Source organism: Vipera berus (genome assembly GCF_964194415.1).
Source record: "Vipera berus genome assembly, chromosome: 13".
NCBI lineage: Eukaryota > Metazoa > Chordata > Lepidosauria > Squamata > Viperidae > Vipera > Vipera berus.
Window position 1 is genome coordinate 9160869 of NC_138216.1, and position 26856 is coordinate 9187724.

The 26856-nt window shown below is 46.0% G+C and overlaps 1 protein-coding gene across 2 annotated transcripts in view; it reads right to left on the reverse strand.

Annotated features, from left to right (window-relative positions):
* The window catches only part of PIGQ (phosphatidylinositol glycan anchor biosynthesis class Q), a 41452-nt gene extending 26873 nt beyond the window's left edge, over positions 1–14579 (reverse strand). The window contains exons 1-2 of one of the 2 annotated variants that reach the window (XM_081338377.1): positions 14547–14579; positions 4327–5045 (exon numbers count right to left, since the gene is read on the reverse strand). In XM_081338377.1, the coding sequence (XP_081194503.1) occupies positions 4327–5018 (692 nt within the window). In that variant the 5' untranslated portion in view covers positions 5019–5045; positions 14547–14579. Of the gene's footprint in view, positions 1–4326; positions 5046–5636; positions 5749–14546 lie in introns of those variants that run through there. The other variant, XM_081338378.1, reaches the window with a different exon arrangement.
* Between the last annotated feature and the right edge of the window lie 12277 nt (positions 14580–26856).

The following is a 26856-nucleotide window of genomic DNA, read 5'->3' on the forward strand; positions in this document are numbered from 1 at the left end:
CGCTCTTTGTAGCCTGAACGATCAAACTTACATTTTTCCCACTTCGGTTCAATCGTGTCCGATTCTCAGGGATTGCCTGGGCAAGTCCCTGCACTTTCCTTGGCAAGGTTTTTCAGAAGTGGCTTGCGCCATTCCCCTCTTCCTAGGGCTGAGAGAAAGTGACTGGCCCAAGATAACCTAGCTCAGAGTCCCCCCCCCGCAACCTTCCTGGTGAGGAAGGGGGGGGGGAAAGAGGAGATGGCTCTGTGTGAGCAGCCGGCAAGTGTGCGCCCACGCCGCTCCAATTGTGCCAGCGGCATGCAAACACACCCGCTGCTCACTTTAATGGACCACGCGCACGCACACGCTCCCCGATGCTTGTGCAAGTGAAATTGCATCTTGCATGCACGCACGCACGCGCGCTTGCCGGTCGTTTCCGCAGCCCAGTTGCAAACCCCTCCCGGTCCACAGTCCACAGGTCGGGGACCCCTGACCTAGCTGGTTTCATGCCAAAGATGGGGCTAGAACTGATGCCTTAACCACGTCAAACTGACGTTCAAAACACACAACACTTTGAATATAAACTGACATCCATTTGCAATGCTCGTTCTTCTAATTTTATTGGCAAAGCTCTATTACCTCCCACAGAAAAATGGGTAGGATGCAGCTTTGATTAAAGAATCGAGGTATCTTGTGCAGACAGCACAGAACTGCCTTACTGTAGGTTACAGAATTTGACACAGCCCCCCCCCCCCCTGCAACCCCCAAGCCAATGTGGGGCCAGGCCTCATCTTCAACAGGCTGGCTGGAGAATTCTGGGAGTTGAAGTCCACACCTTTTAAAGTTGACTGGGGAATTCTGGGAGTACTGGCTAGGGCAGGGGTAAGCAACCTTGGCTCTTTTGTGACTCGTGGACTTCAACTCCCAGAATTCCTGAGCCAGCCATGGCTCAGTATGGAAACTTCTCCATTTCTCCTCAGCATGGCCGGCTCAGGAATTCTGGGAGTTGAAGTCCACCCCTTTTAAAGTTGTTGAGGTTTTGTCTCTCCCAGCATGCTTTCCCTGACTTCATCTCAGGAAAAAGTCACTAGTCCCCGTCGTCCTTTAGAAGAGGATCCAAGATTCCCTGCGTCTCAGCGAGAATTCTAAAGATTTGAACAGCATTCAGCCGGCTTCTTTAGCAGCTTGACAATCTGACTTTCAATGAATGCTTCGCAAATAACCATGGATTAGCTCAACAGCAAATGCTTTAAACCAGGCTGATGTGAGTCATCTGTATGCACAAGACTGTAGTTTTCTAACGGTCTTTGGCTCCCCGCAGGCATTTCAAATGCATGTGAAAGCTAGTAGGCTTCTACTTCCCACAGATAGTATGAATACCTTAGCTGTAATCTTTTACGACAGTATTACTCCATTGGAAACCTGTCCATGGTTTCTGTTTTCATAGCCCGAGGCGGCCCTGACGAAGGTTTGCTCGTGAATGGCTGAGAAGCTACTCTCCGAATGGAATTAATCCAGTTGCCCTTTGCCAGCTTGGAAACAAAACTTCAATCCCCTTTCCCTCTCGGCAGTACAATGAGATCCCCTACTCAGGTCTAAAGTATAAGCTTTTAATTTCACACCCACTCAGGATTACAGGTGGGAAGTTTGCATTTTGGGAATCTTCCAGGATTTCCCATTCGAAACACTGGGGAGGACTTAGCCTGGATGGAAAGTTGACAACACGGGGCTTTGCGACTGCTAAACTCCCGCTTCTGAGTCCACAGAAGTTGACTTTCTCAACTTCTGAGAGCCAGTGTGTCTAGTGGTGAAGGCACTAGGCTACAAACTAGGAGACAGTGAGTTCTAGTCCCGCCTTAGGCATGAAAGCTGGCTAGGTGACTTTGGGTCAACCACCAGGAGATAGTAAGTTCTAGTCCTGCTTTAGGCATGAAAGCTGGCTAGGTGATTCTGGGTCAACCACCAGGAGACAGTGAGTTCTAGTCCTGTCTTAGGCATGAAAGCTGGCTAGGTGACTTTGGGTAATCCACCAGGAGATAGTAAGTTCTAGTCCTGCTTTAGGCATGAAAGCTGGCTAGGTGATTCTGGGTCAACCACCAGGAGACAGTGAGTTCTAGTCCTGTCTTAGGCATGAAAGCTGGCTAGGTGACTTTGGGTCAACCACCAGGAGATAATAAGTTCTAGTCCTGCTTTAGGCATGAAAGCTGGCTAGGTGACTTTGGGTCATCCACCAGGAGATAGTAAGTTCTAGTCCTGCTTTAGGCATGAAAGCTGGCTAGGTGATTCTGGGTCAACCACCAGGAGACAGTGAGTTCTAGTCCTGTCTTAGGCATGAAAGCTGGCTAGGTGACTTTGGGTCAACCACCAGGAGACAGTGAGTTCTAGTACTGCCTTAGGCATGAAAGATAGCTAGGTGACTCTGGGTCAACCACCAGGAGACAGTGAGTTCTAGTCCTGCCTTAGGCATGAAAGATAGCTACTGTAGGTGACTTTGGGCCAATCACCAGGAGACTGGGAGTTTTAGTCCCGCCTTAGGCCTGAAAGATAGCTAGGTTACTTTGGGTTAACAAACCAGAAGACAGTGAGTTCTAGTCCTGCCTTAGGCATGAAAGATAGCTAGGTGACTCTGGGTAAACCACCAGGAGACAGTGAGTTCTAGTCCTGTCTTAGGCATAAAAGCTGGCTAGGTGACTTTGGGTCAACCACCAGGAGATAATAAGTTCTAGTCCTGCTTTAGGCATGAAAGCTGGCTAGGTGACTTTGGGTCATCCACCAGGAGATAGTAAGTTCTAGTCCTGCTTTAGGCATGAAAGCTGGCTAGGTGATTCTGGGTCAACCACCAGGAGACAGTGAGTTCTAGTCCTGTCTTAGGCATGAAAGCTGGCTAGGTGACTTTGGGTCAACCACCAGGAGACAGTGAGTTCTAGTACTGCCTTAGGCATGAAAGATAGCTAGGTGACTCTGGGTCAACCACCAGGAAACAGTGAGTTCTAGTCCTGCCTTAGGCATGAAAGATAGCTAGGTGACTTTGGGCCAATCACCAGGAGACTGGGAGTTTTAGTCCCGCCTTAGGCCTGAAAGATAGCTAGGTTACTTTGGGTTAACAAACCAGAAGACAGTGAGTTCTAGTCCTGCTTTAGGCATGAAAGCTGGCTAGGTGACTCTGGGTAAACCACCAGGAGACAGTAAGTTCTAGTCCTGCTTTAGGCATGAAAGCTGGCTAGGCGACTCTGGATCAACCACCAGGAGACAGTGAGTTCTAGTCCTGCCTTAGGCCTGAAAGATAGCTAGGTGACTTTGGGTCAACAAACCAGAAGACAGTGAGTTCTAGTCCTACCTTAAGCATGAAAGATAGTTAGGTGACTCTGGATCAACCACCAGGAGACTGTGAGTTCTACTCCTGCCTTAGGCATGAGATAGCTAGGTGACTTTGAGCCAATCACCAGGAGACTGGGAGTTCTAGTCCCGCCTTAGGCCTGAAAGCCAACTGGGTGACTCTGGGCCAATCACCAGGAGACTGTGAGTTCTACTCCTGCCTTAGGCATGAAAGATAGCTAGGTGACTTTGGGCCAATCACCAGGAGACTGGGAGTTCTAGTCCCGCCTTAGGCCTGAAAGCCAACTGGGTGACTCTGGGCCAATCACCAGGAGACTGTGAGTTCTAGTCCTGCCTTAGGCATGAAAGATAGCTAGGTGACTTTGGGCCAATCACCAGGAGCCTGGGAGTTCTAGTCCCGCCTTAGGCCTGAAAGCCAACTGGGTGACTCTGGGCCAATCACCAGGAGACTGTGAGTTCTAGTCCCGACTTAGGCATGAAAGATAGCTAGGTGACTTTGGGTCAACAAATCAGGAGATGGTGAGTTCTGCCTTAGGCATGAAAGACAGCTAGGCGACTTTGGGCCAGTCACTCTCTTTCAGCCCAAGTCAACTCACAGGGTTGTTGTCGTGGGGAAAATAGGGGAAGGGCTTTTGTGTGTTCGCCACCTTGAGGTATTAGTGAAAATAATAAAAGTGAGATGTAGACGAACAAGCAACCCCTGTTGTTGCAAAAGTCCATTTCGCACCTGGGATTTCGGTGCTGCAGGAAAGGAATGATCAAGCCTGATTTGAAGAGCGCTGTTTTAAGTCGTCCGTTCATAGGAAAGAATGGAGAATTAGGGTGGGGACAAGATCCAGCCCTTGTTCTTCCTTCGAGACACTTGCTACGGGAACCCCTGATGTTTCAACAGCAAGGGAAGAGGCACCGTGTCGCCTTCTACCACACGTGAGCTCGCTGTCACTAGGAGACGGTTCCCAGCCTCTGAATTCTGTCATCTCCCCATCATTTCTTCCCGTTCGACCCACCTACCTGCTTTTGCAGACGCCAGACACGAGAGAGAGGAGGAGGCTGACCAGCACACAGGCAGGGGCAGAGACCTGTTTCAGCAGCTCTACGATAATGCTGGCCTCCACCCCTTCGGACTGCCAGTGGGTCAGCCTGATGGGGCCCTCGTCATACTGGTCCTGCACGAACAGCACTTTGCTTTTCGCGACACTGTCGAACACGGCAGCCAGCCTGGAAGCGTCGGCTGCCTTGGGATCGGAAGGAACCCCGTGCTTGTTAGGAGGAGGATGAAGCTGCGACAGCATCACTTTACGCTGGTCGTAATAGATCACGATGGTTTCTTCGACGTCTCTGCTGCTGCCGCTGCTGCTGCTGCTGCTGGATTCCTTCCAGTTGGCCAGACAGTTCCAAAACCTGCTGCCTTTGGGCCTGCTGAGCTGGATCCAGGGGCCCTGGGAAAAGATGGCGCCCAGGTCTTCCAGGAACCTTTGCAAGTTCTCTTTTTCTTGGCTGTTAGTCCAAGAGCCCAACACCGACAGTCGGACCTGGGTGGCGTGTTGCATTTTGGAGAGATACTGCTTCACCTGAGCAGGAATCAACGGGAAATGGACCACAGCCAGGACAACGATGGAGTTCTGTTCTGGGATCCATCGTCCAATCAGAAGGCCACTTTCGGCCGAAGCGCAGCAAAGAGGGAAAAAGACTTTAAACACCATGATGTGGAAATCGGAGATTTATAAGTCCTAGAGAAGAAACAGAGACAGAAAAACAAAATCAATGAGCTGCTTCTGAATTCACGCACTGGAGCGAATTAAGAGATGAAGCCTTAAACTGAAGGAAATAACTTTTGTTGCTGTTTCGCAGGAGAACAGCTGGATTATTCAAAAACCGGGAGGATAAACGAAAGATCAAAAGAAAAGTACCCTGAAATCTTACTAAGGACAGCTGAAAGATTTGGTATGTTTAGCTGGAAGTAACAGTAACAACTCCCAAAATATAAATGGCCAACACACAAAAGTTGGGGCAGAGTTTTCCCTTGCTCTGTGGCTCAGAATTCTGTCTGAAAAATTAAGACAGGATATTTCACCTAAACAGGAGAAGCTTCCTAAGGAAAAGAGCTAATTAAATGTGGGACAGATTGCTGCGTGCCCTGGTGAACTTTTCTTTACTGAGTATTCGAAGCATAGGTTAAATATGAGAGCCAGATTGAGGTAGACAATTACAATACTGGATTACAGTGCTGGATACAGTCCAGGAGGTTGTGAGTTCGAGTCCTTCCTGAGACAAACCACACAGTGATTTTGAGTCAGTCACTCTGTCTCAATCCAACCCACCTTACAAGGTTGTTTGTGGGCAAAAGAGGAGGCAGGAACATTACGTACGCTTTCTCGAGTTGTACAAAAATAAAAGATGGAATATAAATAGAATAAATAGGTTAGACAGTCGTCTCTCAGTTAATCACCCATTACAAAGGGGAGCTAAAGGCTCTCCCAACTATTTTTTCCCCCCTCCAACTATGAAATGCGGATAAAATGGCATTTCTTTATACAGCTGCCATGGGAACAATTAAGTTAATTAATCAGATGATTAAACTAACAAGCACAAGGACTGCCACAGCGGATTAGATTAATGAATTGGCTCAAAAGCCAGTTGCAATCTATGGTTCAGAACTGGGGTTCTCCGAAAGAAAGAACTGGGTGGTCTAATTAATTAAAAGCAAGCATTTCAGCTGAGGTGTTAAGTCCAATACTGGTTTGACTCCAAAGGCATTTAAAATCACGATGCTGGGGTCGCCCTCAAAAACGAGGAATGCAGGTTCCCTTCTACACCCCAGGATAATGTGGGGTGTTGTGTAACCACGTTTTTGCAGTTAAAAGATAATTGAGTTCTTAATGGGAAGTTTCTATAGAGCGCCCAGCTGGAGTACCCAGCACTGAGCTGTGGTGGCACAGTGGTTACAATGCAGTATTGCAGGCTGACTCTGCCAACGGCCAGGAGTTCGATCCTGACCGGCTCAAGGTTGACTCAGCCTTCCATCCTTCCGAGGTTGGTAAAATGAGGACCTAGATTGTTGGGGGGGGCAATAGACTGACTCTGTCAACCCCTTAGAGAGGGCTGTAAAGTGTACTGTGAAGCGGTATATAAATCTACGTGCTATTGCTGTTGCTATTCTTGTGTCCTGCCCATTAGTGATCCCTCTATCAAACAACCTGATTTTATCCTGCCTTGTTCTGTGTGGTTGAAATTGAACAGAATTAGGTGTGATACTGGAGGAAGTCCCTCTGCCCTTGTTGCGATTGTGCTGCTGATATGCAAACTGTTAAGCGTATTGTGCAAGACTGCCCACTATGTGCATTCTCTGGTTCCCCAGAAGATCTACGTGATGCAGTGCCAGAGGTGATCGACTGGAAAGCTGACTTGGAGATCCAGGTATGGGGCCAGTACTGTACCCGCATAGAAGGTTTGTGTATCATTACTTGGATTGCTGACTCTGTAAACCACTTAGAGAGGGCTCTAAAGCACTGTGAAGTGGTATATAAGTCAAAGTGCTATTGCTATTTAATCTTACAGGGCTCCAGTGTCTTTAGCAATAGCCTGACACACACACACACACACACACACACACCCTTCCACCCCCACAAATAGTAGTTTAAGCTCTTTCATTATCACCAGCTTAATTTCATCAATACAGTCCCACAGAGAAGGTACAAAACAGCAGTCAAAAAATTTCTCAAGGCTAGCTTTTGTATTCTCCTAGTTTTAGCAGCAAGCCAGTATTTTTGCTTTTCTTGCTGGGAGATCCAGCAGCTGGAATATACAGACTATTTAGCCGGGATGAGTTCATGTTGCCTGGGACGCGCAACGAGGAGATTGCACCCACTACATTATATAGGTTTAGCCACCCCAGTAATTGCTCATATATACCGTATATACTTGAGTATAAGCCGAATTTTTCAGCCCACTTTTTGGGCTGAAAAATCCACTTCGGCTTATACTCCATGAACAAAAAAAAAAAGAACTTCCACCCCCCAGTTTGGAGAGCTGCTGCTTTCGTCAAACATGGACGAAGGCAGCAGCTCTCCAAACGGGCGGCGGCGGTTTGGAGAGCTGCGTGCGCAGCTCCGCCGCCACCTCTGCAAGCCTCCGCTGAGAGAATGGGGCGGTGGAAGCTTGCCACCCATTTTCTCGGCGAAGACTTCTTTCGGGGGATCCAGCCTCTGCCGCCCCTTTCTCTCAGCTGCCCAGCTGAGAGAAGGGGGTGACAGAGGCTGGATCCCCCGAAAGAAGTCTCCGCTGAGACGAGAGAATGAGGCGGTGGAGCGCTCCGCGAAGTATGGGGCGGTGGAAGCTTGCCGCCCATTTTCTCGGCGAAGACTTCTTTTGGGGGATCCAGCCTCTGCTGCCCCTTTCTCTCAGCTGCCCAGCTGAGAGAAGGGGGTGACAGAGGCTGGATCCCCCAAAAGAAGTCTCCGCTGAGACGAGAGAATGAGGCGGTGGAGGCTTGCCGCCCATTTTCTCGGCGGAGACTTCTTTCGAGGGATGCAGCCTCTGCCGCCCCCGAAAGAAGTCTCCGCTGAAATGAGAGCGCTCCGCCGAGAGAATGGGATGGTGGAGGCTTGCCACCCATTCTCTCGGCAGAGACTTCTTTCGGGGGATCCAGCCTCTGCCACGCCGCACCGTGCCAACAGCAAGCCACCCCATTCTCTCGGCGGAGCGCTCCACTGCCCCATTCTCTCAGCGGCTTGCTGCCCCATTCTCTCGTCTCAGCAGAGCCCAGCTGAGAAAAGGGGGTGACAGAGGCTGGATCCCCCGAAAGAAGTCTCCACCGAGATGAGAGAACGGGGTGGCAAGCCGCCGAGAGAGTGGGGCGGTGGAGTGCTCCACCGAGAGAATGGGGCGGCTTGCTGTTTTCTCGGTGCAGCACGGCAGAGGCTGGATCTCCCGAAAGACGTCTCTGCTGAGATGAGAGAACGGGGTGGCAAGCTGCCGAGAGAATGGGGCGGTGGAGCGCTCCGCTGAGAGAATGGGGTGGTGGAGGCTTGCCGCCCATTCTCTCGGCAGAGACTTCTTTCGCGAGATCCAGCCTCTGCCGTGCTGCACCGAGAGAACAGCAAGCCGCCCCATTCTCTCGGCGGAGCACTCCACCGCCCCATTCTCTCGGCGGCTTGCCACCCCGTTCTCTCATCTCAGCAGAGACGTCTTTCGGGGGATCCAGCCTCCAGCTGCTGCATTTCCCAGCCTTGGCTTATACTCGAGTCAATAACTTTTTCCCAGTTTTTTGGGGTAAAATTAGGGGTCTCGGCTTATACTCGAGTCGTAATTTAATTTTTATACCCAATTGTATACAACGCTCATGCTGTGTGTTTTTTTAAATAGTGTGTTTTATATTGTAAGACATTGCGAGTGCTGTTTTTGAGAATTTTTTGGCGTCTTGATGTCGTGTTCTGTTACACTATATAGGTAGTCCTCAACTTACAACATTTCATTTAGTGACTGTCTGAAGTTACAGCACTGAGAAAAGTGGCTTAAGGCTACTGTTCACACAACCACTGCAGCCTCCCCATGGTCATGTGACCAAAATTCAGATGTTTGGCAACTGGTTCCCATTTATGACGGGTGTAGGTTCCCGGAGTTATATGCTTTTGCGACCTTCTGACAAGCAAAATCAATGAGGAAGCCAGATTCACTTAATTCCCCGTGTGACTCACCTATCAAATGCAGTGATTCACCTAACAACGTTTTGGGCTGAAATGTGGTCATAAGTCGAGGACTACCTGTACAAAATAAATAAAATAAGCAGCAGTCCAACACCAGTGCACTTAGCAAGTGATGCTGGTCCCGTTACTTACCTCCATTCTAACAAATGATTTGTCTTTTAGGTCTCTGCATCAGAAGAACAAAAAGAGAGCAAAAAAAAGCTAGCATTTCTTCCTGTGGCATGTAGGAGATTCTACGAAGGACTAAGGTTCTACATTTAGGCAAGAAAAACCAAATGCACAGGTATAGTATAGGGGATACCTTGCTCAATAGTAGTAACTGTGAGAGGGATCTCGGAGTCCTAGTGGACAATCACTTCAATATGAGCCAGCAGTGTGCTGCAGCTGCCAAAAAAGCCAACACAGTGCTAGGCTGCATTAACAGAGGGGCAGAATCAAGATCACGTGAAGTACTAATACCACTTTACAAGGCCTTGGTAAGGCCACACCTGGAATACTGCATCCAGTTTTGGTCACCACGATGTAAAAAAGATGTCGAGACTCTAGAAAGGGTACAGAGAAGAGCAACAAAGATGATTGGGGGACTGGAGGCTATAACATATAAGGAACGGCTGCTGGAATTGGGTATGTCTAGTTTAATGAAGAGAAGGATGAAGAGTGACATGATAGCAGTGTTCCAGTATCTCAGGGGCTGCCCCAAAGAAGAGGGAGTCAAGCTATTCTCCAAAGCGCCTGAAGGCAGGACAAGAAGCAACGGATGGAAACTAGTCAAGGAGAGAAGCAACCTAGAACTAAGGAGAAAATTCCTGACAGTTAGAACAATTAACCAGTGGAACAACCTGCCTCCAGAAGTGGTGAATGCTCCAACACTGGAAGTTTTTAAGAAGAGATTGGACATTCACCTGTCTGAGATGGTATAGGTTCTCCTGCTTGAGCAGGGGGCTGGACTAGAAGACCTCCAAGGTCCCTTCCAACTGTACTATTATGTTTATGATTGTGACTGCAAAATTTCCTCGGTGGAAGGCACAAAGGAGGGAAAATATCACTTTATTTGGATTATCCACCCCGGTCTTTCTGTTTTCACTCTAAAATCCAAGGTGACCTCAAAATGTGTGACACATGAGCTTGGCACTAACAAATTCTTATCTTTTTAAGTAACTTAATAAATATTAAACTCAAACGTTACAGTAAACTAAGACCAGTTTACATCATCCAGCGTCTGCTGTCCTTCAGCACCTTTCCCAAGGTTTTCAGGCAAAATCCCTTGGGCTGTGTCCTCCGTTGATAGGTCCAATTAGCAGAATGCAAATGTTGGATTACAGCAGGTGGATTGGAAAGGATATCTGAAGGGAAGGAAGTCTCTGCTGACCCTAATCCAGGGGTAGGCAACCTCGGCTCTTTTATGACTCATGGACTTCAACTCCCAGAATTCCTGAGTCAGCTGACTCAGGAATTCTGGGAGTTGAAGTCCATGAGTCATAAAAGAGCCGAGGTTGCCTACCCCTGCCCTAACCCTAACCCTGGGAAAGGGGGCGATTCATTTGCACTGAAAATGCTTTGACTTATCCAGAAAAAAAAAGAAAAAGAAAGTCAACCTGTCAAATGGTGTTGCAGGAGGCAATCTCTGTTTATGGATGAATTCCCAGTCTCTTGAGGCAGAAAAGTGGTGTCTGGCTGATACATGCTCTTTATCAGAATGTGGGGTTTATAAGAAGAGAAGGCTTACAGTTCCTGGGATGGGGTTATTTCCTCATCAGCCCTTTCACTTAGGAATGTGGGGCAGTTGTCAGTGAGGGTAAATGTTAGGGGTCAATTGATCTCCTGGCTTAGGAGGAAAAACAGGAATAAGATTCATACTGTGGTAACATTCCCACTGGCAACTAAAGCTTCCAAGACAGGAAGATATTGTGTGTGTGTGGGGGGGGGGGAATGGACATTTGACACATTTGTGCTCCACAAAACTGTTTCCTGCCAAGTTTGCAACAGGACTATTTTTCTGGAAAATATTGGTACTTAAGCACATTAGTTCTTAAGCATGTGAGCATTAATGTTGGTTCTTAATTAACAGCCTTGGTGGAGCAGTGGGCTAATGCCTCCTTAAGGAACACCAGCTGCCTGCAATTAGTGCAGGTTCGCATCCCACCAGGCTCAAGGTTGACTCAGCCTTCCATCCTTCCGAGGTAGGTAAAATGAGGACCCAGATTGTTGGGGGCAATTAAGCTGACTTTGTAATAATGCCGCTTGTAGGGGGTGTGTGAAAGCCCTAATAAGCAGGCATATACATAGAATGAAGGCTACTGCTAAGCTTGTAAGCCGCCCTGAGTCTTCGGAGAAGGGCGGGATATAAATGGAATTAAAATAAAATAAAAATAAATAATTCTATCCAAACCTAACCCATATTTACTGCACTGAATCCCCCAGTCTCCTTTTTTCCCCAGCTATCACACATATATGCAAGGAGAAAGCAAGCGAGCGAACAGATAAAAACAGGTCACTGTTCACCAAGTCTTATTGTAGAAATGCCTCGATTACACCTTATTAGAAAAAAAAAACAAGGAGCTGGGTATCTTACATTTTGCTGGTAATGTGAGCTTTAAAATTTTAAATAAGTAATAATGCTCAAAGAGGGAGCATTGACAAAATGCATAGAAAGAGAGAAAATTGTTGCAAAAAATGCACACAAATGTGAGAGAATAATAGGACCAGAACATATTAGGAAACCATAGAACAATTTCTTAGCAACCACATAGCCCTGAAAAGTTTGAGACTTTCTTTCTCAATGTAGATTTTTCTAGAGTAGCCAAAAAGATCTGTTGATAGACAGGCTAGATTTAATGGTTAGATAGCGAGGCCTTAATTTTTTCTACAGCATTCAAACAATAATACATAACACATTTCCCCAATAATGTGAAGACTATTAATGTGGGCAGAAATCTTTATAGGTTGACAGGTACTCAATTTTAAAGCTCAATCATTGGCTAATTCCTTACACTGATGACCCATATTAGATGTTGCCACTTGCCCTTGTTTCCTCTTTATGTTTCTCAACAATATTTCATTAAATATGCCACATGTCATTGTACTAGGTGTTTTCTTTGAGATATTTTCCAATAAAATGACAGCAAGTTTGCAACATTCATCATCTTTAAATGTTAGTTTTTTAAAAAACGAGACAGAAGACATTTGGAAGATGCTTGGTTTTGGGGATGCCATTAGCCATTCCCTGTCATCTGCTTACACCTCAGACCAAGTAACCACAACTCTAACAGTTATAAATTCAAATTACTGGAGTGGAATCATGGAGACAAAACAAAATGGTATAGAACAGCAAAAGTCATGCTGTGTTTAGCTGTAGTTTTTTTATAAAAATGATTCCTAATGAAGAATTATCAATTCCTAATAATAATAAAAAAGTGGAGAAGATAACAAAAATGCAAAGACCTGCAAATGGTCACCACGATGTAAAAAAGATGTCGAGACTCTAGAAAGAGTACAGAGAAGAGCAACAAAGATGATTGGGGGACTGGAGGCTAAAACATATAGGGAACGGTTGCTGGAATTGGGTATGTGTAGTTTAATGAAGAGAAGGGTGAGGGGTGACATGATAGCAGTGTTCCAATATCTCAGGGGCTGCCCCAAAGAAGAGGGAGCCAAGCTATTCTCCAAAGCACCTGAAAGCAGGACAAGAAGCAATGGATGAAAACTAGTCAAGGAGAGAAGCAACCTAGAACTAAGGAGAAACTTCCTGACAGTTAGAACAACTAACCAGTGGAACAACCTGCCTCCAGAAGTGGTGAATGCTCCAACACTGGAAGTTTTTAAGAAGAGACTGGACAGCCATTTGTCTGAAATGGTATAGGGTTTCCTGCCTTAGCAGGGGGTTGGACTAGATGACCTCCAAGGTCCCTTCCAACTTCTTCTTCTTCTTCTTCTTCTTCTTCTTATTATTATTATTATTATTATTATTATTATCATTATTAAATAGAAATAGAACAACTGTGGCAAAAGAAAGCAAAGGTAGTACCAATAGTCATAGGCACCTTGGCTGCAATCCTGAAACAACTGGAGCACCACTTGAACACCATCGGCATTGACAAAATCACCATCAGTCAATTGCAAAAGGCAGTTTTACTCAGAGCAGCTTACATCCTGTGACAACACCTTTAACACCATCAAACATTGACATCTATCTATCCCAGATCCTTAGGAAGGACTCAATAGGTGGATAAAATGGCCAAATCCAGTCTGAACATCTGGCCAACTATGCAACAAACTTTAATGTGTTGGGAACAACTCCAAAATATCTCAAGCATCACTGAACACCTATGCCACTGACAAAATTATCATTAATTGCTAAAGGCAGCTTTGCTCGGAACAGGTTGCACCCTGTGACAAGACCTTTAACACCATTAAACAACATCTGCCTATCCCAGTTCTTTGAGAAGGACTCTATAGGTGGATAAAAATGGCAAATATAGCCTAAGCTTCCGACTGATTGTGCTACAAACCATAATAAGTGAAGTTTTTTTTTTAAAAAAGTAAAAGGACAGGTTTCTAAAAAGCTAAAGGGAAGTTGAGCAGATCTGAAGGATAATATTTTATCCTTTACTTAGTAGTTGAAGAATGAACATCTGTGAAGAGTCCATTTGCCTAACCTTCATATAGGGAAGACATTAATAGAGTCCTGACTGTTGGACCAGGGTGCTTGGAGGACCCCAGTGGGAGCTAGATGGTCCCCCCCGTTTCCGGGGGGGGAACCATCTAGCTCCCACTGGGGTCCTCCAAGCACCCTGGTCCAACAGTCAGGACTCTATTAATGTCTTCCCTATATGAAGCCCAAAGATTCTCGGCTAAAGAATCCACCCCAATATCCTCATCAAAGACTCCATGCCAAAGGCTCTCCCCTGAAGACCCCACCCCAAACATCTTCCCCCAAAGATCTTCTCCCACAACGAACCCAATTCCAAAATCCACCCCAAATTCCCTCCACAAACAATGCCCTCCAAAGATCCCAGGACAGAGAACCCCTACTCCAAATATCCTAACCCCCAAACACTCACCAATGACTTTCTCTCCCCAAGACAGCAATCCCAAGCGTCTTCTCCCCAAAAGACCCCCACCCCAGTTTGGCTTAACCCAAGGCAGACCCCAGCCCTTTTGCAATCTTCCCCTACTACAGAGTCCCTTCCGACCAAACAGGCGACTCTCCTCGCCCAGCTGCTGCCCATGAAGGCGCTTCCAGGACTCAACTCGGGAACCCCGGGTGGCCCAATTCACACCACCCCTTCCCCCACCCCCACCCCTGGGTTTGATGCCTGAGACAGGCGCCCCACCCACCGGGGTTCCAGGCCGGTGAAAGGCCCACAACCCCAGAGGGACCCCTCCCATCGTGGTTTATTCAGCAAACTCAGCTTAAGCGTGCCTCTGCTTCGACCGCTGCAAGGACGCTAGGCAAAAAAAGGGCTACCGTCTCCCCCTTTGCCCCCGTTTCAGGGAAGAGCTCTCCCGACTGTTCCCCAAACTTACCCCCCGCTCGCTTTTGCTGCCCGCAGAAACGCGGAAGAGGGAGAAAAAGAGCCCGCGCCGCTTGACATTCAACTCACTTCCGGGTGCTACTGGTCGGTTTCTAGGAGACGCGGTCCGCCCCTTCAGAAACGTCCGTGAAGTCCTTGCCTAATAGTCTTCCGGCGACCTCCCGCGCTCGCCTACATTGAGTTCCGCCTCGCCGCGCTTCTCTTTGGCGGAAAGGAATTTTCGCCGCAATTCGTGCTTTTTTTGAAACCGATCCCGCTATTTATTTCAGATTTTTTTTACTACTCCTTCTTCGCTCTCACGAGCAGTTCGACATATTTTTATGGCCAAAAAAAGCTGCTCTTTTAGTTTTGTTCAATCAGGAGTCTCCCCCCACCCCGCCTTTATTGTTATTGGTTGACAATATCAATAACAATAAAGTTAAACCATAACAATAATAAAAAGTTAAACCGTAACAATAAAGGCGGATCGTTCTTCTGCAAATGCTGAGCTTCCCACACGTTGCCCCTCGGAAACAAATCCACTCAGAGCAAATAAAGAAGTGGAAGTTTGTGCCTTTTGGAGCCGGTCAAATGCAGTGTTTCTCAAATTTGGCAACTTGAATAGGTGTGGACTACAACTCCCAGAATTCCACAGCACAAGGTCGCTAGCTGGGGAATTCTGGGAGTTCAGGTCCATAGTCAAGTTTCAGAAAGACTGAAATAGAAGACCAGTAATAGAAAAGCAGTACTAGATTATTCAAATTGGTTAAAAAAAATATCTGAAAATTCTCAGACGTTTTCTTACATCCTACAAGTACAGAACCACCTATTAAAACATTTTACTTTACATTTTTTTTACCATAGATAAAGTAAGAAACAAACTGTGACTTTGCTCTAAAGCAACTTGGTTTTGGCTTCTATGATCTTTTGTAGCTTATTAAATTCACGTACGCATTAATTACACCCATGCACACAACCATAGAATAGAACTTGCAAGTTTATCCTTGTACAGCATACAATTAGATGCCACAATACAAGCACTACAGCCACAAAATTTCACTAACAATCTACACACATACAAAATGCGGTTTGTTTAGACCAGGCATGAATTTGGCTTTTGTTTCATACTGACCTGAATAAATGTACAGTAATGCAGAAAAGTGGAAGGTCAGGTAGCAAGCTTTCAAATTGCCAAATGGTCTCTCCTTACTGCAGTAAGAACATTTCCCCCGCCAAGCGAAATTAACTGTTGCTGCCCACACCCTGGGCAGAACACACAGCTTCCTTTCAACGCAGGGCCTGCATCTTCCATTTTCCTGATAAGCTTCATGCCATCTCAACTGATATCTCATTACAGATTCGCCTTGTCTGCTTCCAAAACATTTTGTTGGAAGCTGATAACTCTACAAAATGGCTCAGAATCTTCCCGTATGCAATTCCCTCTTTAATATCTGTCTTTGGTCCTGTGACCATGTCTTTTATTATAAAAAGACAGACCTTCATTACAGAAAGTTATCCTTTAGATTTGTTTATTTTTATTTATTTTTCAAAAACTCACTTTTGCCCTTTATTGTGGTCATTTTACTGGACAAATGGCACTGTGTAGTCTGACTGCAGAAATCCTTTTTAATCCTTGCTCCTTATAATTTCGTAGCTTATTAAGCTTTTTATTTTTATTAGAATATGCATTTTTGTAGAGGTTTTCTTGGTTTTGCTCTTGAATTTTCCTTTGTAAAGCAAAGTTATAAACAAATATTCCTTTTATACTTATGTACCTCTTTCAGATTTGCTCCTTCTTCAGGTTTGCCCCTAATTTTTTTTGCAAGAAAATATGCTTGCTATACTTTGGGGAGAAAACAAAATGTTAACAGTGTATTTATATCAAACTTTGCTGGGCGGAAGCATTGAATCTTTGGGATGAAAGACAAAAACTTTTCTTTATATTAGCCAGATTCATATTATATTAACTTTTGTTTGTATGTTTAAATTTATATAGCTGCCTATCTCACTTGTGAGACTCTGTGCAGTTTACAAGTTGAAAACAGCAAAAAATAAACTGGCATAAATAACATGAAAAACAATTAAAACAACAAATCAGCAGATAAAAACATAGAAGAATATCTTACACACTTACAAACAAGGCAGCCACTTTCAGCCTTACTATATTTATTTATGCTTCAATGCTGGCTTACTCAAACAAGTGGCTTACAATACAACTCTTACAATATTTTTTTTAACAAAATACAGGTACAATGCAAATCACATTCAACGCTGGCTGAGGAATTCTGGGAGTTGAAGTCCACTCATCTGAAAACTGTCAAGGTTGAGAAACATTGTGTCAAGCTCAAGGCGCACATATGATGTTGCCACCATTATTGCTTCTCAGTTTGCCAACCCACTAGGGGGGAGGAGAAGGAAAAATGGAATGCAGGCTCCAGACAACAAGAAATCAGCCTGTGTGAGCCAAGGACGTTTCAGCAGGTGTTGGCAAACACACAGAGACACTTTCTCATAACAATATTTTGACACTCAATTGGACCATGTGACCTGCACTAATAGGGGGAGGGAGGATTCTATACTTTAATTATAGTGGTTTGCACGAGAAATAACCAGAGCTGGTTTTGCTTTCACCTGTGCCAAAATGATGTACTCAATAAAGTTTTGCATTAAGAAATTGGATTGTCTCGATGGTGCTTGCTCAGTTGGGTTCGTCAGTCGGAACCTAAAAGCTCAAAATTGGGCATGCTCTCTTTTTCCAGGTCAAAATACTCTCATCAGTGCCAGGTTAAAAAATAAAAAAAATAGTCTGCTCATCATCCACCCTCATTCTCCCATGGTCTGTCTCTTCTGACATTTCTCTTGCTACAAAAAAGTAAGAAAAAGTTAATTATTGGACAAATTGTCCATTTAGCACCAGTTTCAGATTCTCCCCTTTCGGGTGCCATTTGCTGAAGTTGCTTTCTTTGTTTGGGCTGGGTCTTCTCTATGACAAAGGAAGCACTGCACTTTATATTTCCTCACTAGAGTAGGTTGATGTACTGTTGGACAAGTGAGTGCAGATTTGATGAGGTAATGTGGCAAAGAAATTGATGCTTTGTAAAAGTAACACAGGTAGTTCTCGACTTTCAACCCTTTGTTTAGTGAGCGTTCAAAGTTACAACGGCACTGAAAAAAGCGCCTTATGACCATTTTCCACACTTACGACGTTTGCAGCATCCCCCTGGTCACATGATCAAAATTCAGGTGCTTGGCAACTAGTTCATATTTATAATGGTTGCAGCATCCGTGTGTGTGTGTGTGTGTGTGTGTGTGATGTGATCCCCTTTTGTGACCTTCTGACAACGGGGGAAGCCAGATTCGCTTAAGCGTGTTACTAACTTAACCATTGCAGTGACTCACTTAACAACCGTGGCAAGAAAGGTCGTGAAATGGGTCAAAATTCACTTAACAACTGTCTCACTTAGCAACAGAAATTTTGGGCTCAATTGTGGTCATAGGTTGAGGACTACCTGTGTAGAGGACAGTGGAGGATCCTATCCTGCCTTCCCTCGAGGTGAATAACTTGGATTGTCCCCAGGTATAATGTCAGGGTTGTAATGGGGCCTCACACGATATCTGAAGACTTTGACATCGTTCTCCCCACTGTCGGTGACCAAAAGTGACCCCTCGGTGGAACAGGCAATGCCAGTCGGTCTCAGAAGACCTTTAGAAACGAGACAGATTGGAGAGCCGTTCTTTGGAAAGAGATGCACTTTCTGACGCTGCTCGTCCGCAACGATAATATTGCCTTCCTTATCGGCGCAGATGCCAGCAGGGTTGCCAAACTGGTGCCCGTATTTGCTGCCGATGGAGGAAACCAGCTTGTGGCTGCTGTCGAAGACCTTGACTTCGCCACATTCTTCACTCACAGCAAAGCCCCCGTCAGGGATCATACACACGTAGCGTGGACCACTTAAGCTGGGGACAGAATGAGCGCTCCGCATCTTGAAAGCTCGGTCCAGGGCGAAGGTGTGGACTTTTCCTTCGGTGTAGTCAGCCACCAGTATCCTTCCTGATGCTTCAACTGCAATCCCTCTGGGGGAGCAAAAGTTCCCAATTCTTAGCCACTCCCCCCTGGAGAACGTGGAGCGGTCATTGAAGATGTGGACGGTTCCGTTCAACATGTCTGTGACAGCCACCATCCCAGCTCTGGTGATGGTCACGTCCTCGGGTAAAAAAAACGCCTTCTTCCATTCCACGCATGAGATGGATCGGAATGCCTGGCCGGAGCGGTTAAGAATGTCTACTCTGGGTGCATTCTCAGTAGTAATGTAGACCACTCCATCTGGGGAGCAATGAATGCCACACACCGGTCCATAGTGGCTCCTGTTGGGATTTGAGATCCTCTGAACCAGGTCATCTTGCCGATAATAAAGGTGGTTTTTGATATTGTCGAGGTCATGGCAGATGACCCTAGCTTTCTCCACCAGCTGGTGAACTTGGTGGTCAGTCACCATGCCCATGCCTGGATGGTTGGTCAGGAGAGGACTGGCTTTCTGAAAAGTGGAATCTGATTTGACTTGGAGGGTGTAAACAGTCTTCAGAAGTTTCTCCTTGCGTTGCGTGTCTTCCAGGGTATAATCCATCCTTTCCAAAAACAAAAACAAAAATGAGGAAAAAAAACCATCATCACAAATATACAGTCTGGGAAGGGTTTTGGGGGTGGGTGGGCGGGGGAGATATTTCTGAAGACTACATTGAGAGTGGGTAGAGGGCACAGTTTTAGATGCAGAAGATTCCAAGTAAATGAAATTTTCCACTAAGATGGCATGTACTTCAAGCCAAAGGGGTCTTTGGTGTTCTGAGAGCTCGGTTGTTGTCTTGCAGATCTTCCATTACTAATTAGGTAACATCATCAGTGATAAAGGGAGAGGGGGCTGCTTCCTGTTTATGTGCTCCCTGTTAAGGCAAGCCACTTCTATATGAAAAGAAAGCAAAACCCACTCCCTTCTAGCACTGATGCTGTTACCTAGTTGGGTAATGAAACGTCTGCAAGAAAACCGCCAAGCTCAGAGAGGAACAAGGTCCCCACAATCCTCCTCCTGCTCTTCTCATTCTCCTCCTCCTCCAGTCTGCCAATGCCACTCCCTTCTAGCACTGATGTCGTTGCCTATGTGGTTAATGAAATGTCTGCAAGAAAACAACCAAGCTCAGACAGCACCAAGGACCCCTCTCCTCCTCCTCTCCACAAACACCACTCCCTTCAAGCACTGATGATGTTACCTAGTTTAGTAATGAAAGGTCTGCAAGAGAACCACCAAGGACCCCACAGTCCTCCTCCTTCTTCTTCTCCTCTTCCTCCTCCTCTTCCTCCTCCTCCTCCTCTCCACAGACCCCACTTCCTTCTAGGACTGATGATGTTCCCTACATGGCTAATGAAATGTCTGCAAGAGAACCACCAAGCTCAGAGAGCACCAAGGACCCCACAGTCTTCCTCCTCCTCCTCCTCCTCCTCCTCCTCCTCCTCCTCCTCCTCTCCACAGACCCCACTTCCTTCTAGGACTGATGATGTTCCCTACATGGCTAACAAAACATCTTCAAGGAAACAACCAAGCTCAGAGAGCACCAAGGACCCCACAGTTCAACCCTGAGCTACAAATATCCCCCTCTATCATTACTTAAAAACTAACCCATCATCCCTCCTTCGCTTCCCATCCTTGGCCTTTACTTGCTAGACAGAATCTGAAACCTAAGCTAGCATAGAGGTAGTCCTTGACTTATAACGATTTGTACAGCAACTGCCCAAAGTTACCATGCTGCTGGAAAAAAAATGATTTAGAAACGGTCTCTGCATTTATGACCATCACAGCCTCTCTGCCGTCACACACTCACAATTCATCTGCTTGGCAACAGTTGGGCTTTTACGAAAGTTGCAGCATCCAGCAGTCACAGCATCACCCTTTGAGAATCTACTTGGCAGACGTCTGACGCGCAAACTCAATGGAGAAGCCACCAGGGAGCGTCACAAGTCATCATCCTGTGATGCTTCACTTAATGACTGTGCTACTTAACAACAAAATTCCCAGTGCTTATTACAGATATACGTCAAGGATTACTTGGAGAATTGTCCTAAAATCTGAGTGATTCCCATGCTGGTGAACAGTCTTTCTTCACCACCCCTTTACCACCTGCATAACACCAGTTTGAGGAATTAGAAAAGGATTTTACACAAATGGGCTTCACATCAAACAATACCGTTGTCTATGTGATCACCCAGTTGCCCACCTCTTCCAGCGAGAGTTTCAAAAAGCAAGTAGCCCAACTTTAACCAAGCAAGCATTCCCAGTTTCATTTACCTGTGGTCCAAGTACAATCAATAATGTTCTGCTCTTTACTTGAACACAACGGCAGGTTAGAAGGATCTGTTTCTTGTAATACACGGGTGAAATTAGTCACCTAGGGCTTTGTTGTTAGTGACAGGAATTTCCTTTGCTGGCCAACACTTATGTCAATAGGATAGTTTTACCCTGTAAACACAAAGACACTCACATGGAATACAAAACCCGAGGCTCCTTTATTGCATTTAGGCAGTCTAAGGTAGAAATGGTAAATGGAATTACATTAGCTGCCTAGTAGCAATCTAATATTCTATGCCGGATCTTTAAGATTATAATATAGAAGCTAGGTTCACACTTTTAAATGTCTTGGGCAAACTCAATTTTTGTGCCTCATAAATCAGGTTTTTTTAAATTTTGCCTTAGTATAGTATAGGAACCATGATAGAAATGGATAGACAGACAGATAGTTCAAAGAAAGGATATTGTTGTTATTAGTTGCGAAGTTGTGTCCGACCCATCGCGACCCCATGGACAACCTTCCTCCAGGCCTTCCTGTCCTCTACTATCTTGTGGAGTCCATTTAGGCTCACGCCTCCTGCTTCAGTGACTCCATCCAGCCACCTCATTCTCCGTCGTCCCCTTCTTCTATTGCCCTCCACCTTTCCCAGCATTAGGCTCTTCTCCAGTGAGTCCTTCCTTCTCATTAGGTGGCCAAAGTATTGGAGTTTCAGCTTCAGGATCTGGCCTTCCAAAGAGCAGTCAGGGTTGATCTCCTCTAGGACTGACCGGTTTGATCGCCTTGCAGTCCAAGGGACTCGCAGGAGTCTTCTCCAGCACCTTAGTTCAAAGGCCTCCATTCTTTGGCGTTCAGCCTTTCTTATGGTAAAGAAAGGAAAATTGAGCACAATGTGTGCGGTCTCTTTCTCACAAAAATATTTCTGTTCAGATATATAAATCTGCAAAAACTTTATTAGAGGAAGAACCCACTAGTTAGTAGAAGATAGAATAAGAGAGTTGGAAGGGACCAACCCCACTGCTCAAGCAGGAGATCCCTTACCATTTCAGAGAAATGGCCACCCAATCTCTTAAAAACTTCCAGTATTGGAGCATCCACAACTTCTGGAGGCAAGCTGTTCCATTGATCGATTGTTCTCACTGTCAGGAACTTTCTGCTTAATTCTAGGTCGCTTCTCTCCTTGATTAGTTTCCATCCGTTGTTTCTTGTCTTGCCTTCTGGTGTTTTGGGCCTGTTCCCTGTGAGCTCTTTGAGTACTGGAAAATTGCTATCATGTCATTTGTAGTTCTTCTCTTCGTTAGATTAGACATACCTAGTAGTTTGAGTGGGATCCAAGAAACCTTGATTCAAGTTCTTTCCATTATTGTAAACTTCAGTAGCTGCCTTGGGCCCCTTTCTCCCCCAACCTAGCTTGGCAGCAAGGGCCATGTGGTCAAGAAGAAGCAGGACTGTGGTCCAGATGGACGGATGGGACTTTAACGATGATCCAGGAGAAAGTGAAGTCATAAGTAATAATTTGATCCCCGCTGCCTGGTAGGTCATAACCCAGGAACTGGCAGAAAGACAAACTGGGAGCTTCTTGTGGACGCCCAGAAAGCTATGGGCTTTAGAGGGGCCATCTGGTGACTCCTAAACAGGCTGGGACAAGTCTTCATCTCTGGAAAGGTGAAGGAATGCCTGAGGTGTTCTTGATATGTTTATCTCTGTGATTAAAGTCACAACAACTGTACAAAAGGTCAGAGCTGGTTGCCGAGTGCCATTGTTTTCATAAAACAAGGAGGAAGCAGAATAGAAACACAGCTTCCCACTTGATTCCTGGATCTCCAGCTGAGGCCGCTCAGCTTACCTGTTGGGTTGAGTTACTGAGTTCTTACAATAAAACCAGTTCTGGACGGAAGCATTCAGCTCCGTGCCCTGTGGGTGAAGATCTGAGACTGAACTTCACACATCATTTTAAGCCATAACATGGCTTGGTTGCAATGCCTAAGCCCACTTTTGCATCTCGTAAAGCCTGGCTGATTGATTAGCAGGTATGATAAACAAGGCCATTCGTGTTTATGACTATTTATTCATTAATATTAATGGTTCGACCAACCGTGGATTGACAACAGTGCTAGGCTGCATTAACAGAGGGATAGAATCAAGATCACGTGAAGTACTAATACCACTTTACAATGCCTTGGTAAGGCCACACCTGGAATACTGCATCCAGTTTTGGTCACCATGATGTAAAAAAGATGTCGAGACTCTAGAAAGAGTACAGAGAAGAGCAACAAAGATGATTGGGGGACTGGAGGCTAAAACATATAGGGAACGGCTGCTGGAATTGGGTATGTGTAGTTTAATGAAGAGAAGGGTGAGGGGTGACATGATAGCAGTGTTCCAATATCTCAGGGGCTGCCCCAAAGAAGAGGGAGCCAAGCTATTCTCCAAAGCACCTGAAAGCAGGACAAGAAGCAACGGATGGAAACTAGTCAAGGAGAGAAGCAACCTAGAACTAAGGAGAAACTTCCTGACAGTCAGAACAATTAACCAGTGGAACAACCTGCCTCCAGAAGCGGTGAATGCTCCAACACTGGAAGTTTTTAAGAAGAGACTGGACAGCCATTTGTCTGAAATGGTATAGGGTTTCCAGCCTTAGCAGGGGGTTGGACTAGATGACCTCCAAGGTCCCTTCCTCCTCCTCCTCATTATTATTATTATTATTATTATTATTATTATTATTATTATTATTATTATTATTATTATTATTATTATTATATAGGCTTTCCTGTTGCTTTCGGACTGCATCTCCAATAATTTTCTGCTAGTGTGCCTTTTGGCAATGACTGGTGGGAACTCTTGGTATTGTAGTCCAAAGCTCATATAGAAGATGCCTTTTTTGAGATTTATTTGTTTTTGAGAATTATTTTTAATTTGTGACTACATGCTTTGGAAGACCTGATTCAACAAGGCTTCAGGTCATTAATAATGGTTTACAAACTATCTGGATTGTAGCTAGGCCAAACTACAAACAAACAAACCATGTTTTGGGCAAAACATGCTGTGCAAATTCCAGATGAATGCTTTGTTGCAGTTTCATCGGATGAGCACTAGATGGGGCTGCCCAGCCAAACAATCAAAGAGAAATAATTGTCGTAAAATTATTCTTCTCCAGGATGAGGATATTTCTGGAACAAAAACCGCTTCTTTGTCATTTGTATTTTAAAATTAGAAAACTTGCACAAAGCTGAGTGTCTGTTAAGCATGTCAGGCATGACAGACTATAATTTGGAAACAAGGAGGAAACAGTTCCTTTCCAAAGGAAGGATAATCAACAATCCAACAAATGGATTAATATATACGCCTCCCCAAGTCCCTTGTTGAGAAGGGTGAAACCAGTCAATCAATCAATCCATCAGTCAAGTAAAATTAACCAGAAGGGTCATTTCCAAACATACACCGAATCCATAGGTCAATTTTTCTTAAACCTTGGCAATTTTCACATGTTGTTAGTTCCGAAGTCGTGTCCGACCCATCGCGACCCCATGGACAACTTTCCTCCAGGCCTTCCTGTTCTCTACCATCTTGTGGAGTCCATTTAAGCTCACGCCTACTGCTTCAGTAACTCCATCCAGCCACCTCATTCTCTGTCGTCCCCTTCTTCTATTGCCCTCAATCCCAGCATTAGGCTCTTCTCCAGTGAGTCCTTCCTTCTCATTAGGTGGCCAAAGTATTTGAGTTTTAGCTTCAGGATCTGGCCTTCTAAAGAGCAGTCAGGGTTGATCTCCTCTAGGACTGATCGGTTTGATCGTCTTGCAGTCCAAGGGACTCGCAGGAGTCTTCTCCAGCACCATAGTTCAGATGAACTATGAACTATGGCACAGTGGCTAAGGAATTCTGGGAGTTGAGTCCACAAGTCATAAGAGGGCCAAGTTTGAAGGCTCCTGCCCTAGGATTTAGAAGAAGGCTTGGTGGCAATTCCTTCCAGGGCTGATCCTGCTGTCTGCAAATTTTCAGTTAACCACTAGATGGGGCGAAAGAGTTAGACATTTCCGTACCTCTGAGCTGCCATCTGGTGGCACTCTGAAGTTCTGCAGCTCTTGGTGCAGCAGGACCTGCGAGAGTTTGCAAAGCCGGTTTGATTCCCTTGTTCAGCACAGACTTACCCTGGGCCATGTTGGCTGCCAAGTCTGAGAACAGCAACTTCCTTAGCAGCAGAAGGAGGCCGCCATGGACGAAGAGGCATGGAGCAAAAGCACGCGAGGTGACTTTGCAGGCTTCGGAGCAAAGCAGGCTTCCATCTTCGCTCACCTGAGACCAACGCAGATGCCTATCAACCCTCTAGAAGGCTGGCTATCAGATGCCTTCAGGTTGAGCAAACCACCGTGTAATGGGCTGGCGCTGGAGAGCGCTGGGCGCCCGCAGGGCCTGATGAGAGGCAGGATAAGAGCCTGCAAGTTCTTCCACCCCTATCCCATTATTTAAACGTAAAGCTAAACGCCTTTGCCTTTTGAACTTGGCAGTCTGGTTGGCCTCGTTCACTCTCTACCCTCCACCCTGCAGCCCGCAGCGTCACAACAATTCTCTCCCTTTTGCCTCATTTTACCTCCCTGCCAGCTATGTTCTTGCTGTTCTCGCTAGCTTTTTTTTTTGTCCTTTTGTTCCAGTTAAGAACAAGCACGCTGTGCTTGCTGACACACAAGCCGTTGACCTTGGCCGTGTTGCCTGGGGTTGGAGTCCAGAACAGAGAACGAAATACAGGTAGTTCTCAACTTACAACTGTCCATTTAGTGACCAAAATTACAACTGCACCCAAAAAAAAGTGGCTTATGACTTACGCCCACTGCAGCTATTCCCCAGGGTCATGTGATCAAAATTCAAATACTTAGTAATTGACTCGTGACGGTTGCGGTGTCCCGGAGGATCACGTGATCCCATTTTTTTCAAAGTCAATGAGGAAGACAGATCCACTTCACAACTGTGTCGCTAACTTAACAACAATGTCCCGTTGCCTGGAGGCGGTTCGGGTCTGGATGGGGAGGAACAGACTTCAACTCAACCCCGACAAGACTGAGTGGCTTTGCATACCTTCATCCCGGGCCAATTTGGATATTCCATCTCTCTCCATGGGGGGTGAACTATTACCCCCGGAGATAGGGCTCGCAACTTGGGAGTCCTCCTAGATTCACGGCTTACCTTGGAAGATCATATAGTGGCTGTGACTAGGGGGGCTTTCGCCCAGGTTCGCCTGGTGCGCCAGTTGCGGCCCTATCTAGGCCGGGATGATTTATGCACGGTCACTCACGCGCTCGTGACCTCTCATCTGGACTACTGCAACGCTCTCTACATGGGGCTGCCCTTGAGGACCACCCGGAGGCTCCAACTGGTACAGAATGCAGCCGCGAGAGTTGTGTTGGGAGTCTCCCGATACTCCCATGTTACACCTCTGCTCCGTGAGCTGCATTGGTTGCCAGTTGTCTTCCGGGTGAGATTCAAGGTACTAGTAATGGTGTTCAAAGCCCTACATGGCATGGGTCCGGAGTACCTCAGGGAACACCTGCTGCCGGCATCAACCTCCCTGCGCCCTGTGCGTTCCCACAGAGAGGGACTCCTCAGGGTGCCACCGATCAGAGAATGTCGACTGGTGGCCCCCAGGGGGAGATCCTTCTCTGTGGGCGCTCCGGAACTATGGAATCAGTTACCGGTGGAGCTCCGGATGGCGCCCGATCTTCACTCCTTTCGCCGCGATCTGAAAACATTCCTATTCAAGCCGGCCTGGCCTGATGGGGGATTGGTGGGGTTTTTATTGCTGTACTTTTGGGGTTTTTATAAATGTATTGTATTAATTGTTTTTTAATGGGCAACTATTTAATCTTCTTTTAATATTTGTAACTTCGCATTTTATTCTTGCCCTGTTCACCGCCCTGAGTCCTTCGGGAGAAGGGCGGTATAGAAATATTAATAAACTAAACTAAACTAAACTGCGGTGATTCGCTTTTAAGAACGTG